The 22,003-nt window shown below is 43.8% G+C and overlaps 1 protein-coding gene across 3 annotated transcripts in view; it reads left to right on the forward strand.

Moving 5' to 3' along the window:
* The window catches only part of CCNY (cyclin Y), a 310,791-nt gene extending 296,340 nt beyond the window's left edge, over positions 1-14,451 (forward strand). For all 3 annotated transcript variants that reach the window (XM_027073835.2, XM_027073832.2, XM_015078879.3), the window contains 2 exons: positions 7,638-7,800; positions 11,641-14,451. In XM_027073835.2, coding sequence (XP_026929636.1) covers positions 7,638-7,800; positions 11,641-11,757 — 280 coding nt within the window. In that variant the 3' untranslated portion in view covers positions 11,758-14,451. The remainder of the gene's footprint in view (positions 1-7,637; positions 7,801-11,640) is intronic.
* The last annotated feature ends 7,552 nt before the right edge of the window (positions 14,452-22,003 follow it).

Raw genomic sequence — 22,003 nt, forward strand, 5'->3', positions numbered from 1 at the left:
ACTTGTTTATATTCGTAGGTCTTTTGTTGCAGAGCTTATTTCTGCTATAGACCTAAAAACTCCTTCCTGTGTCTCTAATTCTTTCTTATAAAAAGTAAGAAAAGTCTAAATAAGTTTTTGATAGTAAGGAAAATTAGTCTTGATTATATTTCAATGTGTAAACAGCTACTAAAATAATTGTTATTCAGACCACAAAGGAGGGTGCAAGGTGGTAAGAAGTGCTGACTTGTTTCCTTTATTGGGAGTTACTCTCTCAACTTCTTGACATCATTTGACACTGGATTGTGTGCTGCGGGAATGACATCATGGGTGTCATTTTCTTGTTTGTGCTGATGATGTATGTATAAGGGAGAAAAAACTTTCCCTTCTTCCCTTGTTAGGTTGTTTGGTCTGATAATTAAATTGATGTAAGACAAATAAACAGGAGAAAAACACATTCCATTTTGCACATATGGGAGCCCCATAAAAATATGGGACTCACAGGCAGTCAGGCAAGTGAGACTTGTATGCCATCCTGAGCTAAGGAATGGGATAAGGGCCTAGGGCCTCAGTGGGGAGGAGGGCAGTTCACAGTAAGATAAAAAGAGCAGATGCTTGGTAATCACATGTTTGCCCTGCCATGGCCATGCAGGCTTTTCCTTCCAGGACAGTGAGCCTCAGTAAGGGCTGGTGGTGGCCTGCCTTTCTCTCCCAGAGCAGAGGAGTGGGAAAGGAGGAGCCAAAAGGAGAACCCACACACTTGGTGTGTTCTTGGGGAAGTCACTTTAAAGAATGAGAAATGAAAGATACAGGTCTAGAAATCTGTTCCCTAATGCAGTTGTATTTTTAGGCGTACTCGGAACGCTTTGTGTGTTGTAAGGGAGCACATACGCCAGCATGAAGACCAGCGCTCCTCCGAGCGCTGCAACAGATGCCCAGTGTTATGGGCCGAATTGTGTTCTGTCAAAATCCTGTGTTGAAGTTAACCCCCAGGACTCAGAATGTATCTGTATTGGAGAGAAGGTCATTCAAGAGGTAATTAAGTTAAATGGGATCATTAGGGTGGGTCAGACAGCATAGGCAGAAGGACAGCCATGTGAGGACACAGAGAGAAGATGACCATCTGCAAGCAAGAGAGAGGCTTTAGAAGAAACCAACCTTGCTGTCACCTTGACCTTGGCCTTCTAGCCCCCAGAACTGTGAGGAAATGAATTTCTGTTGTTTAAGTCCCCCAGTCTATGGTATTTTATTATGGCAGCCCCAGTAGATTGGTACAGATTTTGATACTGGGAAGTCGGGTGCTGCTGTAATAAATACCTAAGATGCTGAACTGGCTTTGCAACTGGGCAATGGGTAGAAGCTACAAGAGTTCTGAGGCACATGTTAGAAAATCCCTAGATTACCCTGAAGAGATTGTTAGTAGCAATATGGTTGTTAAAGGTGGTTGTGATGAGGACTCAGGAAGAGGAGAGCTTTAGAGGAAGCCTCTCTCACCTTAGAGTATACATGTATGACCACCAACAGAATGCGGAATGTTGCTAGAAATACAAATGCAAAAGGTGCTTCTGAAGTGAGGTATCAGACAGAAATGAGAAGCATGCTATTGGACACTGGGCTAAGGGTAATACTTGTTATAAAGTGGCAGAGAACTTGGCCAAGTTGTGTTCTAGTGTTTGTGGAGAGTAGAACATTCAAGGAACAAATTTGAATATTTAGCTGAGGAGATTTTTTAAAGTTTATTTCATTTTTATTTTTTTATTTTGAGAGAGAAGAGCACAAGTGGGGCAGGGAGGGAGGGAGAGAAGAAAGAGAGAGAGAGAGAGAATGAATCCCACGTGGGCTCCACACCATCAGTGCAGAGCCCAATGCGGGGCTCCATCCCACGAACCCCAAGACCATGACCTGAGCTGAAATCAAGAATTGGACACTTAACTGACTTAGCCACCAAGGCGCCCCTAGCTGAGGAGATTTTTAAGCAGAATGTTAAAGGTGCTTCCTGGTTTCTCCTTGCTGCTTTTAATAAAAGCTGAGGAGAGAGAAATTGAAGAAGGAATTTTTAGGTAAGAAGGGACCAGATGTTGAAGATTTGGAAAAATTCAAATTTTCTAATCTCTGCCTATCCCTTTTGCAAAGAATGAGAAAGTGTGCTCTGGAGAGAAGAGTAAGGGTATGGCTGGACAGTGTTTGCCAAAGAGATTACAAGAGTGGCTCAGTGATCAGATCAACCATCTCAGCAGACATGTTGCCAGCTTACACTAAAGTGAACAGAGACAGGACAAAATGAAGGAAGGCTCTCAGACTTCTGGGATTCTACCAGATGGACCAACAGAGCTGTCCTGTTGTGAAGTGTTAGTCTTCAAAAAAGGGGAAAAATGACCCTGAAGACAGTTTGGAAACTGGCAGGGCTGCCTTTGCCACCATAGGCACAGCAGGTACAGGTCTGGGGACACTGAGGCTGCCTTCTCCTGGCCAGAGGAGGTGGGGCTTCTGCCACCTCAGCAGGCTGGGTGATGGAGCATCAGCTGAAGATTATTCTCAAGCCTTAAGATCTAATGCATTTGCCCTGCTAGATTTCAGACTTGCTTGAGACCCAAGACCCCTTTCTACTTTTTAATTTCTCCCTTTTGTAATGGGAATGCCTGTGCAACCATTGTACTTTGGAAGCAGATACTTGTCTGGTTTCACAGGTGCAAACCTGGAGAGGAATTTTGCGTCAGGATGAATCATACCTCCAGCCTCACCCATGTCTGATTTAGATGAGATTTAGATGAGATTTTGGACTTGGAGTTGATGCTGGAAGGGGTTAAGACTTTTGGACTTTTGGGATTGGGTGAATGTATTCTGCACGTGAGGTGGACCAGAAGGGTTGAGGGCCTTCTCTCTCGAATGCATATGTGAAGGCCTAACCTCTAGTACCTCAACATGTAACCATATTTGGAGATAAAGTGTTTAAAGAATTAATTAAGTCAGAATGAGGTCATTAGAATGGACCTTAATCCAATATGATGTGCCCTCTAAGAGATTAGACAGTCTTGTGCTATTTTGTTATAGCAGCCTTAGCAAACAAATACATCCAGTAAACATTATTGAAAGAAGGAATGAAATCCAATGTGGTCAAGAAGCCATTCGGAGGTGTGTGTTGCTGAACAAGCTTGTAGAGATAGGAGCTTTAAGTGATTTTGTAGCATCTATACAGAAGTGTAGATTTACTGTTGGGACTTTTTAAAATGAGTGCTTGATTTCAGTCTTTTCCAGGAAATCTCTATGAGCTTGGGGACAAAATGGCTTCTAGGTACCCCTGTCTATGGAGAAGGAGCATTGTGGGATATCACTGGAAGCTAAGAGCTATGGCACTTCACAATGTGTCAATGTTATGTCAGTAGCTAGTGTTCATTTCCTGGTAGAGGCAATCTGAGCTTTCCTTTGGAGCTCCTTAGCAGGAAGAGGATTCACAAGTTGCAGATGGAAAGCTTTATAAAATGTGTTGTACTTCCAGGCATCCTTCTGTCTCCCTCTGTACCCTTCTCTCGGTTGCTGGCCTTGCCTGTGTTCTAGCATCCTGATGTGACCTTTCTGTGCACAGGTTCATTTCCAGCCAAAGAACCATCTAACAGTAAGGAACGTGACTTGGAGCCCCTTTCAAGGGACAGTGGGGTTCTGGCTTGGAAGGCAGCTGACCGTGTGGGCAAGTGGCTGGGAATGTACGTTGAAGAACATTAACATTGTAAGACAAGTAACCCTGAAACTTGTGGGTAGAACACTCAGGGCCACCAACATCAGACTTCAGGCTCAGGCTGATGTTGTGCAGCAAGACAGGGCCATGGGCCAGTAGGTCTCTTTCTCTCTTGTTAACAGTAAGTGGTCACACCGTTGTAGGTCAACATTGAGCACCTAATGACAACTGCTGTGGATGGGAAAGAGGATGATGAACTTTGATAGGCAAAAATTCTGTCAAAAAAATTACACTTTGGGTTATTTTGTTTTTGTTTTGCAATAACCTAGTAAGAGTCATTTTCATATGTAAACAAAGGAATCTCAAGGAGAAGCCAAGAGACTTGTCTTAGTGCTGCAGAGCAGATAGAGGCGCAGAGCAAATCCTCAAAACCTCCATAGGTGTAGGGTACCTGGTCTTTGGTTTTTGGTTTTAATTGTGATAAAATATACATGACATAGAATTCACTGCTTTAACATTTTTAAGTGTGTAGTTCTGTGGCATTAAGTACATTCACATTGTTGTACAACCATCACCAACTAGAAACTCTGGTAATGGATACAGAAACTGTATAAAATAGTAAGTTCCCATTTCACCTTCCCCCAGGGCCTGGCAGCCATCAAGCTGCCTTGTCTCTATAAATTTCACTACTCTAGATACTTCATTTAGGTAGAATCACACAGTATTCCTCTTTTTGTGACTGGCTTATTTCACCTAGCATAATATCCTCAAGATTCATCCACATAGTAGCACATATTGGAATTTCCTTCTTTTTTAAAGTTGAAAATATTCTAGTCTGTGTACATACAGTATTTATCCATTCATCCATCAGTAGACACTTGGACACTTGCACTGCTTCTACCTCTTGGCTATTGTGAATAATGCTGCCATGAACACAGGGTGCAAATATCTCCTTGAGTCCCTGCATTCAGTTCTTTTGGCAGGTATATAGCCAGAAGTGGGATTGCTAGACTGTGGGTGGCTGGTTTCTAAAGTGAACCCGTTTTTCTAGAAAAGCGGACAGATGATAAATGTTTAGATGATCAAAACAACTCTCCTTACTCTGTTTTAGAAGCCCCTTTGTAAGTTGCTAAATTGTGTGAATTCAGGGTTTCTTTACAGTTTTGATCTAATATAACATATTTCTGAACATATGTTTTGTGTATTGACTTGAGTTTATTTCTTGTAAAATTTTACAGCAGAACTATTTTCTCATGATTATTCATTTGAGGGCAGTAAATCCATCAAGCCCATTCTTTCTGTGTCACTGTTAGTATTTTTTTTTAAGTTTATTTATTTATTTTGGGGGAGAGAGTGAGCACGTGTGAGCAGGGAAGGGGCAGAGAAAGAGGGAAACAGAATCCCAAGCAGGCTCCATGCTCTCAGCACAGAGTTGGACGCTTAACTGACTGAGCCACCCAAGCGCCCCACTGTTGTTATTATGACTTATCACATAGAAAGTTGTTGCATGTCCCTGTAAGATGTAATACTACAGTTTGGAAGTTCAGATTTGAGGAATTATTTTTATTTTCTAAATCTTGCCTTAGCACAACAGCTGTAAAGTCCATATTTCCCTCAGAACTTAAAAAAAAAAAAAACATCCAAGAAAAGCCTGAAGAAAGGCTGTTCTTTTTTCCCAAGGAACCTTGGAGAGAATGCCATCTTGTCCAAAAAAAGATTCCTCTTGACTCTAATCAGAGTGTATACCCTCAACAAGAATCATTGCTATCTATATACCATTTGGGGCAGGATTAACAGACTAGCTTTCTTACAGAATTAAAAAGACAAGATTTTCTTAGCATCAGGAGAGTAAGAGCTGCAGTGGTACCTTCGGCCACCAGACGGCAGTCTGTCCCCAGGCAGCTCCCACCATCCCCCAGGAAAGCTCCTTCAAGCCCATTTGTTTTGGCACTTCTGGCCTTAGCAGTATTTTTGGCTCTCTTGTTTTATTAAAATCTTAGCTCAGTTCCGGTATTTCACAGGATGATCTTTGTTACATCTCACTTAAGGGAGGCATAAATAAAAGTTATTTGAAGTAAAAATTATCCCAAATAAGTCAGTAATTTAGACTCTTGAAAAGAATAAAATTTAGCACAATATGCACATTTGGAGCTCACCACCTTCACTGGACTGTCTAGAAACATAATGCAGTTATGCTGTTTCTCTGATGAAAAGATCTGAGTGTGACTTTTCCATGTTCCCATCTGAAGCCCTCAGACCTTCACTAGCAACTTGCTGACATTTCTTAACTCATTTTCCCAGTACCTTTCATCTCTAAAGCCACCTGCCCTTGCTCAAATCCTGGCCTTCCTTCCCTGTCACCTCAGTGCTCCTGGCCCCTGTTGTCACAGCAGCATGAGACTGGGACAGAGTCCCCCTCAGTCTCTGATGGCTTAGTGAGGTGACACCAGGAACAGACTGGGACTAGGGTACACTGTGGGGACAGGATGGTGCTACGTTAGTTTGAGATTGCAGAAAATCAGGTGTCTGTATATACAGGAGCCAGAATTGGGTGGCTTGGCGTTCGGTGGAGTCAGCGGAGGTGGGGTCAGGGCTTAGGACCGGGGAGACCTGGCACTTGGGACAGGGTTGGTTCATCAGCCTTCAGCTTCAGTCACGGGAGATGGTGATCAGGTATCCTGTCCCCCACTCCCTGCCAGAAATACCCTGCCCCCACCCTTCTTCCTCTCCACCAGAGCTCTGCATTTCCCAAACTCAGTTCATCTGTTACTTCTGTGGAAGCCTTCCTCTGTCTCTCCACCCAGGCTGAGCTTGGTCTGTTCCATTCAGTAACATGAATTATTGAGCACTAATTGTCAGGCATTGTGCTAGGGGCCAGGTATGTAAACTCCGATGTCACAGTTTCCGTCTCTGAGGAGACAGGTAGAGGAGGCTGAGTTAAGGTGACACTTGGAGTGAAGTGTGATGGACAGAAATAGAGGGATGTGTAGTGTGCTTGGGAGCACAGGGTGCGACGCTGAAACTGTGTGCCCAACCCAGGACCAGTGCTCAACAGACAGATCCATCACCAAGGACTTTTCTCCTTCCAGATAGTAACTAGCAAGAAATGAACCTGATCTAAAAGATAATTGATATGGGAAAGTTCTCCAAATAGATGTTTTATCATTTATTCTGACTTCCCATCATTCATTTTCACCCAACTATATAGATGGGTGAGCCAGATGGATCTTAATACCTGTGACCAATCCCTGTAGGTGAGTAGGTCTAGAAGCATGGGCCAGGACCAGCTGCATCAGCATCTCGTGGGAGCTTGTTAGAAAGGCACATTCTCATACCCGCTGAGCCAGAGGATGGGGTGGACTCTGCAGTCTGTGTTAAGCCCTCCACATGACCAGATGCATGCTCAGGTTTGGGAACTGCTGCCTTCATTGTTCTGGGTTGGGAAGTTCCCTTTTTTGCAAGTCCAGGGCTGTGATTCACTCTCCCGCCCCCTGCTTTGCGGAAGAAAGCCCCTACAGCAGCTCCTCCACTGTTCCCAGGAGGCAAGGAAGAGCCACTGAGGAAAGGTAGGCCTCTAGGCTAACAGTGACTTTCCCGGGGGCTCCTGTCTCAGGCCCTCACCAGACTTCACTTGACAGCCCTTGACTGCTTCATCTGCCCCTTATGTGATGGTTCCTGCTGAGATTTGCAGCCAGAGCCCGCTGTGTGTGTGTTGGGTCTCAATGAAATGAATCACCCTGAAGCACTTCCTAGTGATCATCCCAGTTAATCAGGCCTCATCCTTCTGGGCACTCGATCATTCGGCTTTTAATACCAGTTTAGTGGTTAAGCTGCAACTCTGGTGTCCAGTCAGGCAATTAATTAGATATCTTTTCTCCCTTGGAGGTTGCAATTTTCTGGAGTCTGGTCTCCAGCGGCTTGCCTTGGTGGGCCATGCAGCCTGGTATGGCAGCTAAACATGTGCTGTTTTGTCTTTGCTTTGCAGGAATGAGCTAGAACGACAGTTTCTTGAATTGCTCCAGTTCAACATCAATGTTCCTTCCAGTGTTTATGCCAAGTATTATTTTGATCTTCGTTCTCTGGCAGAAGCAAACAACCTGAGCTTTCCCTTGGAGCCCCTGAGCAGGGAGAGGGCTCACAAGCTTGAGGTAAGATGCTTCAACATACTGGGGTTTTATGCACTATTGCAGATGCATCATCTTGGTACCATGGAAAGTGTGAAGTCACAATGCTAATTTTTCCCACTATGTGTTGTTGTAAAATAAGGACAAATTACCCTCGATTTAGAGTTGGTCAATTCATTTAGTTGATTATAATTCATACTATCATATTTTTAATAACCCTCTTAATACCAGTTTTTATTTGATGTACATTGATTCTATTCTTGAAATCTTAAAAAAAGAGACCCAATTCTTAAAAAAATAAAGTCACAAAAAAAGTATTTCTTGACATGCACTCTTATTAGGAAAAAGATACCAGGTGGCCCTAATGATTGGGAATCCCAAAAGGTTTGATTCTACTTTTTATTTTTTATTTTTTCAAAATATTTTCTCCATAGCCCAGTGAGAGCTGGGGCCAGCATCATTGGTATTGGTCTGGATTTAGGGCCTTCACTGTTAAGTAGTATGACTTTTGTAGCTCAGCTTCATATTTGTACCAACCTCTTCCCATCTGACTATTTGATTGGATGAAAAGTAGTGGGGTGATAAGAAGGACCACTGGTGAAGCGCCTCCCTCCGGGGGGGGGGGGTGCTGAGGCCCTCTGTAACTTCGTCCTCAAGCACTGTTGTGTCTTATTCCGTAGAACCTTTGATCAAAGCAATGGATGGTATAATCATGTCCCAAGCTTGGTGACACCCAAGAGGTCTGTGCTGCCTGCCCCATTGTCCAGTCTGAGTGAAACGTTATCCCCTATTCAGTACAGGATCAGGATGGCCAGAGTGGTCTAACAGGTTTAGCTATGAACAAAACAAAGTGTAGAGGTAGTGGGGAAGAGATCATTATGGATTGCAAACTTAACAAAACAAAAATTTTAACTAAAATTGTAAAAGGTAAATAATATGCTAATCCCCAGAAGAAACATAGTAAAACTATGGAAACAACTGAATGCAGAGCACTGCATTTAAAATAAAAAGCCAGTGAGGTTTTCAGAACTCTGCCACCTGCTGTAATTGTGTACAAGCCATTAGGATGCAACTTCTCGTTTAAGTCTTCTTCCATTTCTCTTGAGCAAGAAATGGAAAACCCTTCCTCTGAAGGATATGCTCCAAGGCAAATGTTGTCAGACTTTCACGAGCACACATATGAAATAGAATTTGATTTCACGGTGCATGGGAGCCGTTTCAGCCTGGACAGTAGGCTCTGGAAGCCCTAGTGCCCAGTGGCTCCTCTCCTTGGCATGCCAAGGAGAGGAGCCACTGGTCTGTGGTTCTCTGAGGGACAGTATCTTGTATTGCACGTCAGCCAAGTCGTGGGCACACAGGCTGAGACTGGAGCAGTTGGTGCCTGCTGTTAACTCCAGCAGGTTATCCAATTGGGAAGAGGGAGCACTCACCTGCTCCTGGGGCCAACTGCTCCATGGGCTCGCTGGGCGGAGGAAGTCAGTAGTCCTGACAAGACTCTCTTCTCCCAAGAATCGGAGCTTCCTAAGATGCAGGCCTTCCCTCCTTTGTAGGGCTGGACAAGACACCATCTGGAAAAGCAGTTGGCATGCCTTTGAAATAATTTTTAAGGATGGAGATTTCATTATTTTCCAGACTCCAGCATCCCTGTTAGTCCATCTGGTTAGCAAGCCTGAATCCCTTCATGGAAAGTGAGGAGGAGTGAGACATATTAGAAGTTGCTGTTACCTGAAGTTCTGTGCCTGCTCAGATGAACCGCCAAATGGCTGACTTGACATGTTAGTTGCAGGGTAAAGTGTAGAAATAAGAGCACACCAGGAACCAAGGCAAATGCAAAGTGGTCTTTTCATTAGCCTGGTCACTTCTCTTTGAAATAAATTAGTATCTCTGAATGCATATAGGATTAAAGCAAAGAGCTTGCATAATGAAATCTAGAATAAGATAGTACATTGCAAATTCATTATTATGGTGTAAAATTCAGACCCATGTACTGTTTGTAAGCTAAGAAACAACAGATGGTAATCTCAAAATGTTTAAATAAATGAAAATTACTCACTTTCAAAAATCATTGCTCTAATGTCTGTAAAGAATCTGATTTTGTCTTTAAGTATGTCACCTATATTATGTATATGAAATATATTTCACATGAGGAATTCTCAGTGCTATAGCCCTCATTCATCTGTCATTTGCCGTCATTCATCTGTCATTTGGAGGAAGACATCCTCAGCTCCCGTCTCTCCCCTCCGGTCCATTCCTCCTGCTGCCACTGGAGTTGCTGTTCTAAAGTGCACTTGGTGGGTTTTGGAAACTAAACGAGAATCAGTTTATTTTGGAGAATAAACAAGAATAAACACAGTACCCTGTGTTTCCAATACTTTCAGCATTCACTGTTATGTGCATGCCTCTGTTATGTGCATATCTCTATTGGAACTCACACATCCATTTGACACATATTAAAGACACATAGGGTCTTCTGATACTCGACACTGGTTACCAGGCACCATCAAGAACAAAACTAACAGAACCTGCCCTTTTGGAGTTTATGTTCTGCTGGGAGGACACGGACAGTAAACAGTAAACATAATAAACTGGCTAGCATGTTAGAAGGGGAGTAAAATAGAAGAAAGGTGGGGAGTTGCTGTGGTCAGTGGCCTCACTGAGTGGGCCGTGTTTGCATGAGGACTTTAGCATGGGACGTCTTAGCCTTGCAGAAACCTCCAGGCTGAGGGAAGAGATGCTGCAAAACCTGCAGCTGGGAGCAAGCTCAGGCTTAGGTGATGGGGGTTGAGGGGGCCACAGAACAGGGTGGGTGAGGCCAGGAGGGAGTATGGGAGAGGAGATCACAGAGCTAGCTAACGGGAAAGCAGGGAAAGCAGCTGGAAGGATTATTGTTGTCCTTCCTGTGAGAGCCGTGATGATGTGGTCAGGGTTGGCTGCTTCTGTGCCTTTGTCCCTTGATGGTGACCCCTTAGCAGGTGGGTACTGTGTCTGTTTCCCTGGCCCCTGCATCATCCTTGGCCTGTTGCTTGAATTGTATACAAGTTAAAAGACTTGATGTTTGCATCATCGGGAATGAAGTCGACTCCACCCCTGGGTCGTTCTGACAGAAGGGAAGGTGAATGTGACTAGGACAAGACATCTGGGGTGGTGTGAGCTGGCTCAGCCTTTGTCATCACCGTGCCCTTTACCTACACCCAGCAGCAACCCTGAAAAAGCCACGACCGGGCTCTGAACCCCAGGGAAGATTTAGCCTTGCTCTTGGCTGAGGCCTTCCCCTCCAGAGTCTCACTGTCCTCATCAAGAAAGGGAGGACAGTGTGGATTGTGCTTTCATTCCATGCTGCTCTGGGCCCCTCCTGGTTCCCTTCTTCATCAGTCATGTAGAGTTGACTCAGACATCTGGTCATCTGTGCGGACTCAGTCTCCAATAAATGACTACTGTCAAGTACTGAGCTCTGTTCCCAGCACGGCCCATCATGAAGCCCTGATGCATAATGACGGCCTCGCAAGGGGGGTGCTCAAAACAGGAACATACCTGGGGTCACACCCCCTTAAGCTTGCTCCCCAGGCCACACTATCCTGTAATTTTTTCACATTTTGAGATGATTTTCTCAACTAGACTGTAAGCACTTTGGAGACAGGGCCTGTGTCTGCACTTCTGTAATAGCCCCCACTGTTCCGGGCACAGATCAGGGCCACAAGGTGTGAACTCCGCAGGGCAGGACCTCCTGTTGGTGTTTTTCCTGACTGTCCTCCATGCGCAGCAGTGGTCAGGGGTGTGGAGGGAGTGAGGGGCTGGCACTGAGGGGACAGTGGCGCCTGCTCCGGAGCCCTCCCTGACCTGCCTTATCTCTCTTCTGCCCCTCAGGCCATCTCGCGCCTCTGCGAGGACAAGTACAAGGACCTGAGAAGACCCACGAGGAAGCGGTCAGCGAGTGCTGACAATCTGACTCTGCCGAGGTGGTCCCCAGCCATCATCTCCTAACCGTGGGGGTCCCCATTGGAGGCCGTACCATCCCTCAGTTTCTCCTTTAGTTTGAGAAAAGATAGACTTGGGGTGGTTTTGTTTTTGTTTTCCTTTCCTTTTCTTTTTTTAATTCATAGCTCTGTCAGGCTGCCTTGATGACTGCCTCCAGGCTGCGTGGCCCACACGCAGCAAGGCCTCGAGGGAAGTGAAATCAGTATTCCGGAAATCCTGTTTCATGCCTTTCCCGTCATGATTAACAGCACTTCCCTCATGGAGGAAAAGGACTCTCATCCTGGAGAAGGAGAAAAAGGGAAAGGGAAGTCGTGTAGAGGCAGGGAAAGGGTTAAATGGCTCAGCCATTTCTTAAGTCCCCGTCTGGTCAGTAGATGAATACGATGAAAAAACACAACAGTAGGTAACAAAGTTGGATGTGCATTAAAGACAAGAGTGCTGCGTTTATCACCTCCATTTGGATCAGTATGTTCTGTAAGACTTCTTGCATTCCTTCTAGCTGCTTTTTTGGGATTTGGGGGATTTTTGTTTGTTTTTATTCTGTTTTGGTTTTGGTCCCACAGAGCAGAGAATATAGTTTGTACCCATCATGGCACAGACATCCAAATAAATAGTATTGGTTGTTTCTCTCTGCACTATTCCTGTGAGCTGTCTTCTGAGCTTTCTTCCTCACAAGTGGGATGCGCTTGTTTCATTTCTGTATACCTTTATTATATACAGTTTTTCTCCAACGGTGGCAAAATTAACTTGACTGTAGTGCTGAACCAAAAGTATCCCTTTCCCTTCTTATTTCCTCACCCCAAGAAAATTCTAGATCACATGGGTGCTTGTGCCTTCCAATTTTCTTGCAGTTTTTTTTTTTCCTATCTGACCTGAAGTCGTAGTTACAAATCAGTCAGACTTTGTGAACTGAAGGAAACAATGTGCAGCAGAGGGTATCCTCTGGTTGAAGTTTTTTCCAGAGTGCTAGGTGTTTGCTTGAAGTTACTGAGTAGGAGCCATTTCTGTGTACCCCCTGCCCAGTTCATTCCTCTACTTCCATGTCCATTGTTGCAAGCAATATTCTTCTCAATTTTTATATGTTTACTTTAAATCAAAGTTAGTCTATTTGTATAAAGTTTTTTAAAAATCTAAAATTAAAAAAAAAACAAGGGTGAGGGGCTATTCGGTGGGAAGATCAATGAAGGGCAAAATGTTAACTATTAACTGAGGTATTTTTCACAGGATGGTTGAATAAAAAAAACTCAACTTGCATTTTCATTGTGGGTGCTTAGAGAAGTTATACAAAATTCAAACTGTGAAGGTTTATGCTTCATTAATTATGACCATACTTTTTTGTTTTCTGACTATCCCTAATTTCCTTATGGGCTAGATAAGAATCTTTTATATCAAGTAAAATAAAAAGGTTAATGATAGAATATCAGAGTAAATTTGATATTAAGTCTAAGAATCTGAGTCAATGAAGCATATACTGCTTTGGGGTTTTGCGTATTTCCCTGGGTCACAATGACAGGTGTCTAAGTTTTTTCCCATTTCAAGTTTCTGCAAGGCAAATGGCAGCAGATACTCTGTGTCTCACCTTTCTCCTCTGTGAACTTGGAAAACTTTGGAATCCTATTCGTCTTGGGTACCCTAAGGTCATGTGCGCACTCTCCTGATGGAACGTACTTTGGAGATGGAGGGGATTCAGAAAGTTGAAATCCCAAGATCCCCAACCCAAATGTGCTAGTCCGGTTTCAATGAAATTTGTATCATGTGTAAACAACTGTTTGGACCAGAAGTATTGTCAAGTTGTTTCTGGCCTAAACTTCCAAAAGCAAACAAACTGAATCTGAAAAGTTAATTATCTTTCCCTTGTGATGGTGTTGATATACTCTGGGTACCAAAATTAGCTTCTCTCTTCAAGTAAGAGTTGGATTTAGAACTTTAACTAGAGATCTAAAAATGTAGAAAATATCATTTTATATTCCCTAATCTATATAGCTTAAAAAGGGACATATTTTCTTAGCTGAATATGAATACCTCTCAAGCATAAATTAGTTCCTCTCATGTAAAGTATCTTATTTTACTGATCCATTTCAGGAAAGAGGTTCTGCTGCCTTTAAAGCAGAAAGCTTATTTTTATCCCTTTTATTTGAATGAGAGAGATTTGAAAATTGAATTATGTAAATATTTCAATGCATCTGCTATTATTTTGTGGAGTTTATTAAACTACTTTAAAAAATTGTATAGTCTATTTATTGTATGTATGTACATACAGTCTGATAACTTAAAATTTAAAGTGGATTCCGTAAAACCTGACTCAGTCTTGTTTAGACTATTGAATATTGTTTTAGCCTTGTGCACTGGACGCTACCTCTGTATAGGAAAATTTTCCATATTCATTAATAAGTATTGATCTGTATTAATTGGTTATGTTTCTTGCACTAAGGATTTTTAAAACTCTGCTGTAAGTGTAGATTTTAGTTTTACTTTTGCAGTATGAATCACTTGACACATAGGTAGATACTTTAGGTTTGTTTATTTTATTTTTCTACATGATGATGAACACTTAAATTTTGTTCTCTGGTTTGTTCTAAGTTTGCCAAAAAGAAACCCCAGCAACACCCAGTACAGTACCTATTGGCAAATCATAGTGACTGTAATTTGTTTGCAAGGTGATTCGATGCCCTACAATTAAAGCTGGATTGCTATTTAGGACTACATTGTCTTAGTGTAGTTTTTGAATGGACAGTTTTCATCATTAATAGAAGATGAAGAAAACTACACATTTTGTTGACTTTAATTTTAGATTTGACTTAACAAAGTCATTGGGAGAATAAGTACATCCCAGTGATTTTTTTTTTTTTAATTTGTTTTACACTTTCTTAACTGGGAAAAGGGAAAGAAGTCAGGGATTTAAAACCAAATTGGAGGGCAAGGTGGGAGATCCTACCATGATCCGAGATGTGTTCCTATGCCTTAATGCACTAGGTGAGGCCGGTGTCAGAGCCTTGTACCCATCGTCTGGCTCCTCTTCTGGGCTGGCTCTCCCGAGTTCCTACTCTTGGTCTTTGGCAGGGGCATCTCCATCTTGGGGTTTCCCTTGGTTCTGGGGATTTTGATCCTCAGCTTAACTGCAAAGCAGAATTTTGGGAGTGAGCGATTTTGATCCTTTCCGGCTGTTTTTGGTAACCTCTCACCTGGGGCCATATTTTACAGCTTTGAATTTTTTAAACAATAAAATATAATTCCTGGTTCATTGTAGGTACTTAATAAGTGTTAAATAAATAAATACATAGAACAAATAGTGCCTTCTTGCTGCATTTTTTTGAATATTATGTTGAGATAAAATTCAACAGGTTTTATAGATGCAGAGTATGAACCTCTTCTTTGCAAGAGCAATGGGAAAAGTGTTACTAGTCATGGAAGTCTTGAGCAATTCACAAAAGTATCAAGCACCTCTTAGAAACCTCTGATTGAGATATTGCGTGTCACTTTTGTGTTGATACCCTATTTTGTATTAATGACTTTATCTCCTTTGACTTCATTGGAATCCACATCTCAAGACTGTGTTGGGTGGATCTTAGAGACATGGATCGTCTTTTGAAAGGCCAACCAGAGAGAGCCTGTATTGTTGAAAAAGAGAAGGAAATAAGAAACATACCCTCAGGCTGAAATGGGAAAAGAATACTTAAGAAGATTTATTTCTTAAACCATATGGGAATGCAAGGAAAGTACTACACACAACTTCATTAAGATCATGATTTGCTGTTGCTGAGTGTAGAGCCTTGTAAAGCTATTGCATCTAAACCAGATGCTCCCTTTCTACCCCGCCCCTGCTTTAGGTTGCTGCAGAAATGTGCTTGCAGTCACAAAATGGGTGATGGAGTGTGGACCTGACCAGTTCAGCTGACTTCCTTTCCGGTCTTCCTGTTTGATTTTCTAAGTTTGAACTTATGAAGGTGCTGAAGGAATACTGAGTCACTTTCCGTTCGAAGCTTCAAGAGTTCAGTGATCAGCACTGAAATGGTCTGCTTTTATTCACATCTCTAGACTGCAAGTCTTTGCAGGGTTCTGTGTGTCTGCATTGCCGTGGGTCTTAGCGGTGAGCACTCAGGTGAGGATTTGTGCCAGCCTCTGTGCTATCCGTCGTAGGTCTTTGTAGAAGGCCTTCTGGACGGACCTGTAACAGTAAGAAATGTGCTCTGAAATCCCTTACTGAGTGGTGTTTGGATTTTACAGTTCTCTCCAAGTTTTCCTGTGTCTTTTAGTGCCTTGATATAGGTACAGGTCTTTAAAAACTTGGTTTATATAAATAAGTTATTTGAAATGCAGGATAGTAGAAGGGCATTCCAGAATAATTCTGTGCCCTTCATTGATTGGATATGGATAAAGAGCAACTAGCATATTCATGAGATAGGGTTCTTGCCATACAACAACTAAGGAGAATTATCTCCTCTTGTGTCGGTCATTTTGACTGCAGGTGACCTGCTCACGAGGTTAGTCAGAAGTACCAGGCACCTGCTGTCCACTAGGCATTGCACACAGTGGGAGTCCAGGACTAAAATCTGGCCCCTATCCACGTAAAGCTGAATTGATTTGGTCTGGATCAGTGGTTCTGACATGACAGTAAAGAAAATAAGACACACATTTCATCCTGTCATGAGCATGAAGAAGAATATCTAAACCTGTTTCTGGTAAGAGACCTGTGTATGAGGGGCTTCTTGAACATCATTTCTTTCCACAGACATTCGTGGAGTTCTATGATCATTCAGTGTTACAGATTGGTATGTTGTGAGGTCCTTAAAGCTAATGTGATTGCTACCAAGAACATGGAGGAGAAACCACTGGAAAATAAGAATTTAGTAAAATGGCAGTTATAAGGTCACTGTACAAAAGTGATAGTTTCCCTAGTCACCAGCACTAACCAGTTAGAGAATACAGTGGAGCAGAGATGCCATTCGAAACCATCACATTATAACCTGAGAATGGAAACATCAAATGCTTATGATGGCCACTACAGCTTTAAGCATGTAACACACTTTAATTCATTGAATGCTTATCAGTTTCAAGGTAGCTGCTGCTACTCCAGATGATGATGCTTAGGCTTGCAGAGGTGGGCCCACAGTCAGAGAGTTGAGCCAGGACGCCTGACTCCAGAGCTTAATTTTAACCAGCCTGCTATATGGTCTTTTACTGCCTTCATTAGGGAAGAAAACCTGTCAAGAAATGTGTTCTAGTCTTCCCTGCCCCCCAACACACACACATTCATGCCATTCCAAAACCTGCAAAATGACCTTATTGGGAAATGGGGTCTTTGCAGATGTAATTAGTTAAGATGAGGTCATATTGGATTAAGGTAGACCCTAAATCCAATGACTGGTGTCCTTATAGAGGGAGATTTGAGGGCACTTGAGTGGCCCAGTTGGTTAAACATCCTACTCTTGATTTGGGCTCAGGTCATGATCTCACTGTTTTGAGATCAAGCCCTGCTCTCAGCACAGAACCTGCCTAGGATTATCTCCCCCTCTCTGCCCCTCCCCTGCTCGCTCTTTCTCTCTCTCTCAAAAAAAGAGGGGGAGATTTGAAGATACATAGGCCTAAGGACAGCATCCGTGTGACAACAGAGGCAGAGGTTGGAGTGAAGCAACAACAAGCCAAGGAATGTCAAGGCTTGCTAGCAGGCTGGGGGAGGCAGGGTAGGAGTCTTGATGCCAAGGCCCGATGCTTTGAGCCTCCCAAACCGTGAGAGAATCTGTTTCTGTGGTAAGCCACTCTGTGCGTGGCGATGCTGTGGCAACTCTCGGAAACTCATACATGTGCCATTCCTAAGTAAAGAAAATGCTGCACTTTATGGGCAGTCATCAGAAAAGAACCAAAGGGACACTGTGTTCCTGGGTGGGAAGTCACGGTACTGTAAAAATGTCCTTTTTCTTCCCTACTGCTCTCCCCTTTGGCCAGTGTTCTCTTGAGCACCCCAAATTCTGTCTCCATTTAAGTCCGTTCTCTGAGCTGGAATTTCTGTCTGGTGTGTTCCCCCCAGAAACTTGCGTCACTCATTTAAGACTCCTGCTTAAAGTCACATGTCCAAGAGGCCTGCTGTGACCTTGCCCCCTCAAAGGCCATCCTCCTCATGGCTTCTGCAGCACCTCACTTTCAGCCTCGCCTGGTTGCCATCGCTGCACTCTTCTGGTCATTTCTTCAGGGGCCTCCTGCTCCTGCTCCTTCCACACCGCTCAGAGGGCAGCAGTCCTGTCTGTGTCCACACCTAACCTGGACCTCACCCTTTCAGAGGGATGGAAGGGCATTTAGAGAGTTAGAACTGAGGACAGCCTTGAGGCAGGCTTAAGGAAAGAAGCAGAACTTGAACTGGATGTGTGTGGGATCTGGATAAATAGGAAAGGAATTCTGCTCAAGAATGTTCTCTCTCAACATTGCTGATGGACAGTGTTAAGGAGACATTACTGTCAGTACAGATGTACGTGGAAGACTTTGGAAATCAGCCAGAGAAGTTTGAACAGTGTCATTCAGTCTTTAAGTATTTGCCTTTAACATAACCTTCATCTCCAGAAACCTACTTACTCCTTATATTTTGGGTGCCTTCAGATCACAAAGTTTTCACCTTATCTCAGCAGTCCCCTAATGTTAGTGGAGCAGATGTTCCCATTGCTTTTCAGATCGGAGCTGAAGTCAGGAAAGGCTCGGCAAAGGTTTCATCAGCCACCCGTGGAGCTTCCAGTTCATGTACGGTTGCCCCTAAAACTGCCGAGGAGGCCAGCTTCACCTGTCATGTGAATCTCCATGAGTGTTATCCTTGGAGAAGAGACAGCTGCAGCATTTAGCTTTTTCAAATAAGCTTGGCAATATCTAAAGCATGAATAGAGAGCTTGTTATTTTTATGGTTGCTAAGTATAGATAGCATGCAGATGGTGGGTCTGGCCTGTTAATAGGCATTTTACAGAAACCTAGGAGTTGCTATTTCCAAGCTGCTGCTTGGCCCTCCAGTGATATCTTCTTCCCATCAGGTCTTAGTTCAAGTGCTGTAGACAATCTGGAAAACAACTGGCTCCTCCCTTGAATTGCAGCTTCTCCTCTGGCACATGTGGTGGGTCTTGCTGGACTTTTATTTTTCTGTACTTGTGATTTCTCATTTTTTAAGTTTGAGGCACATTTTCCAGCTCAAAATAATGCCCAGCCTCTGATTTTCACTGGATGTCTTAGTGTGGATTGTTCTTCCTCACCTTATCCTTATCCTCACCTCCTAACATCACTCATGTTAGCCTCCTGGTTTTACTTCTTTCATGGCGTGTCTCTGTCTGAGAGCACCAGCTTATTTACTTGGGGTTTCGGTTGCCCGCCTCTAGCAGAGGCAGAGCCTGCCACTCCTGTCTGCAACAGAAAGCTGAATTTACTGCACTCTGAGGGAGGGACAGCTGTGAAGCACTGTCTCTGACCCAAGGGGAGAACAGATCTCATAAAGGGTGCTGGAGAGCATGGTGCTTGGGGATTTCAGTTCCCAGAGCATTTAGGGCTTGGCGGGCATTTACCTGTGGAGGTGTGTTTATTTAAGTGAGGCTGATGCTGACTGCCTGACCCTGACTGCTAATGTGAAGTTCTCATTCAAGGGGCACCTGGGTGGCTCAGTCGGTTAAGCGTCCGACTTCGGCTCAGGTCATGATCTCACGGTCCGTGAGTTCGAGCCCCGCGTCGGGCTCTGTGCTGACAGCTCAGAACCTGGAGCCTGTTTCAGATTCTGTGTCTCCCTCTCTCTCTGCCCCTCCCCTGTTCATGCTCTGAAGTTCTCATTCAAGTGAGAATGGGTTTAAACCAGTTCTGATGGTTACTCATGTGGCCAAATAACCACCATCCTTCCCAAGTGGAAAGAAACTTTTACCCCATCCCCACCCCCATCAGCTCTCTAAAACCAAAGATATCCTGTCTTGTTCACCACCGTATCCCCAGAGCTTAGCAAAATGTCCATTCTATGTTCAGTAAATATTGTTGAATGAATGAGTGAATGAAACGTCTTAATGGAGAACTGGCCTCAGCTTCCCCTATGCTGGGAGGGTCTGTGAGATCTGAACTTTGAAGGATTGAATGAAGAAGATGAAAGATAGAGTATATGTTACTCTGTGGCTCTAGAAGGGAGAACAGGACCCAGTGGTCAGTATGAGTTACAGAAACATGGATTTCTGCTTGGTGTAAGGAAGACCCTCTAAGGGTAGCAGCTTTCCAGAGGTGGAAATATCTGCCTTGTCCTGATGTTAACTGAGAAGAGCAGAAGCAGGGGCTGGACCAAGAAGAAACTCCAGGGGCCTGATTCCTCACTAAGTGGGCAGGGGCCTGACTTTCTCAGAATCCTGTGGGTTGGACATGTGGTCAAAGATGGTATTTAGTTTGTCTTTCAGGTAGGCTACTTCTGCCATAGTATATTTCTTTCCTATTGTTATAATCACTGTGGTAGAATCAAGATCTTTGGCACCAGGTCCTAGTTATTGTTTGCAAAGACATCGATCCAAAATATTCTCCTTTCCTTGCAGAAGGCGTCATTTGCAGCATTGGAAGATTGGAGGTAATTGATCAAATGTGTTGACTGAGCCATTTTGAAAGGATGGAATTTAGAGGGACGTGGCCAAACAGGTTCCCTGCTGTCCATTTATAAATGACCTATTTTTGTTCCTCTATGGATTCTCTCCTGGAGTTTTAGAAAACATCCCCTGCCTGCATGCCTCTATAGCTCAGTTCTACCTGGGGCATCAGGCGCCAAGTGGACAGGTGTGTTCTGTTTTAGGTGGAGAATCAGTTCTCACCATGTCCATGATGACCTCCGTGGATACAGGGGAGAGGGGTAAGAATCAGTGAGTGGACTCAGTACAGGATTTGATCTGTATAAAGGATAGAGGACAAGTATTTGGGGCTGCTGGGTGCCTGAGCTAGCCCTGGCCAGGATGGCTCTCCTCATACTGCTGGCCATCCGGAGCTGAGAATACGTGCCAACATCACTTGCGAGGGCAGAACTGGCCAAAGACACGGACTTGAAAAAGCCAATGGTTGAATAGTGGTTCCTTCAGTCTTTTAGGCAAAGGTATTCTGGCCACATGGGGGCATCTACCCGGTCGCTGAGCCCAGTGGCAAAGGTACACTGGCTGCTGATGGCAGAGAGGCCGCTGATTGCTGGCTGAGGAGAGAAGCCACATGGACACTCTGTCCAGTTCTGGGCTTGACTTGTGCTCCCTTCGTGAGTTGCTGTTCCCTGTGATTATAAAATAGAACTAGAAAGATCATCTGGTTCAACCTACTCACTTGATGGGCAAGAAAACTGGGGTCCCGGGGGTCTCTGGAAGAACACTAGGGTTACACAGGTTTCTGACATGCCCCTGTCCCATGCAATGCCTTCCCCTTTCTACCATCATTCTCTTCAGTTTGCACACAGGCTTGTGAGAAAGAAGGTGTGCCTTGGAGGTCCGTGGCCCCAACAGCTGAGGCGCCTCTCCCTGTCTGATGCCATGGGGCCAACAGGGTGGGGCCACCAGCATAATCCACATTTAAATAAATAATGGCAGCTACCGTTTCACTGCACACTCACGCCAGATGTGCACACATCAGTTGTTACTATTGTCTGCTTCCGCAGCACAGCCCTTTCATGTGATGAATGCCTCTCTGGAACCCCAGTGTATTTAGGACAGAGACACACAGATCTGCTTTAGTGGAAGAAATCATGGAAGGCCACCTTCCACCCACTTAGCAATTCCCAAAATCCTACTAGAAAACCTCAACGTTCTAAGAAACAAATTTGAGAATCACTTTTTACATTATCTTTTAAATTCTCCAATTACCCTATGCAGTGGTATTATTTCCCCCCCTCCTTTCAGCTTGGAAAATTTAGGTGAAGAGAAGTTAATTAACTTGAGGGTGGCTGAGCAAGGATTTGAACTCACGCCAGTCTGATTCTTAGCCAGTCCATTGTTAAAAAGTCTGCCAGGAAGAAGAACAAGCTTCATGTGATTTCTTGGATTTTCAGATTCTGTTCATTTTGCTTCCCTAGAAATCCTGGTAACAATAACAACAGAGATGCATCAAGAAAATACTGCTTTGAAAAGTTTTGCGAGTGCAAAGCCACTGCTTGAAAAGAATTGAGCACATAGAAAAGAGTTCTCTCAGTAGTCAATGGTCTATTTATTAAAGAGCCCAGTACTGAATACCAATGAAAATACTTTCCCACCCATTGCCCCCTTAGGTGTCCAGCTCATTAATGCACAACACTGCCCTC

The sequence above is a fragment of the Acinonyx jubatus genome, chromosome B4 (genome assembly GCF_027475565.1).
Source record: "Acinonyx jubatus isolate Ajub_Pintada_27869175 chromosome B4, VMU_Ajub_asm_v1.0, whole genome shotgun sequence".
NCBI lineage: Eukaryota > Metazoa > Chordata > Mammalia > Carnivora > Felidae > Acinonyx > Acinonyx jubatus.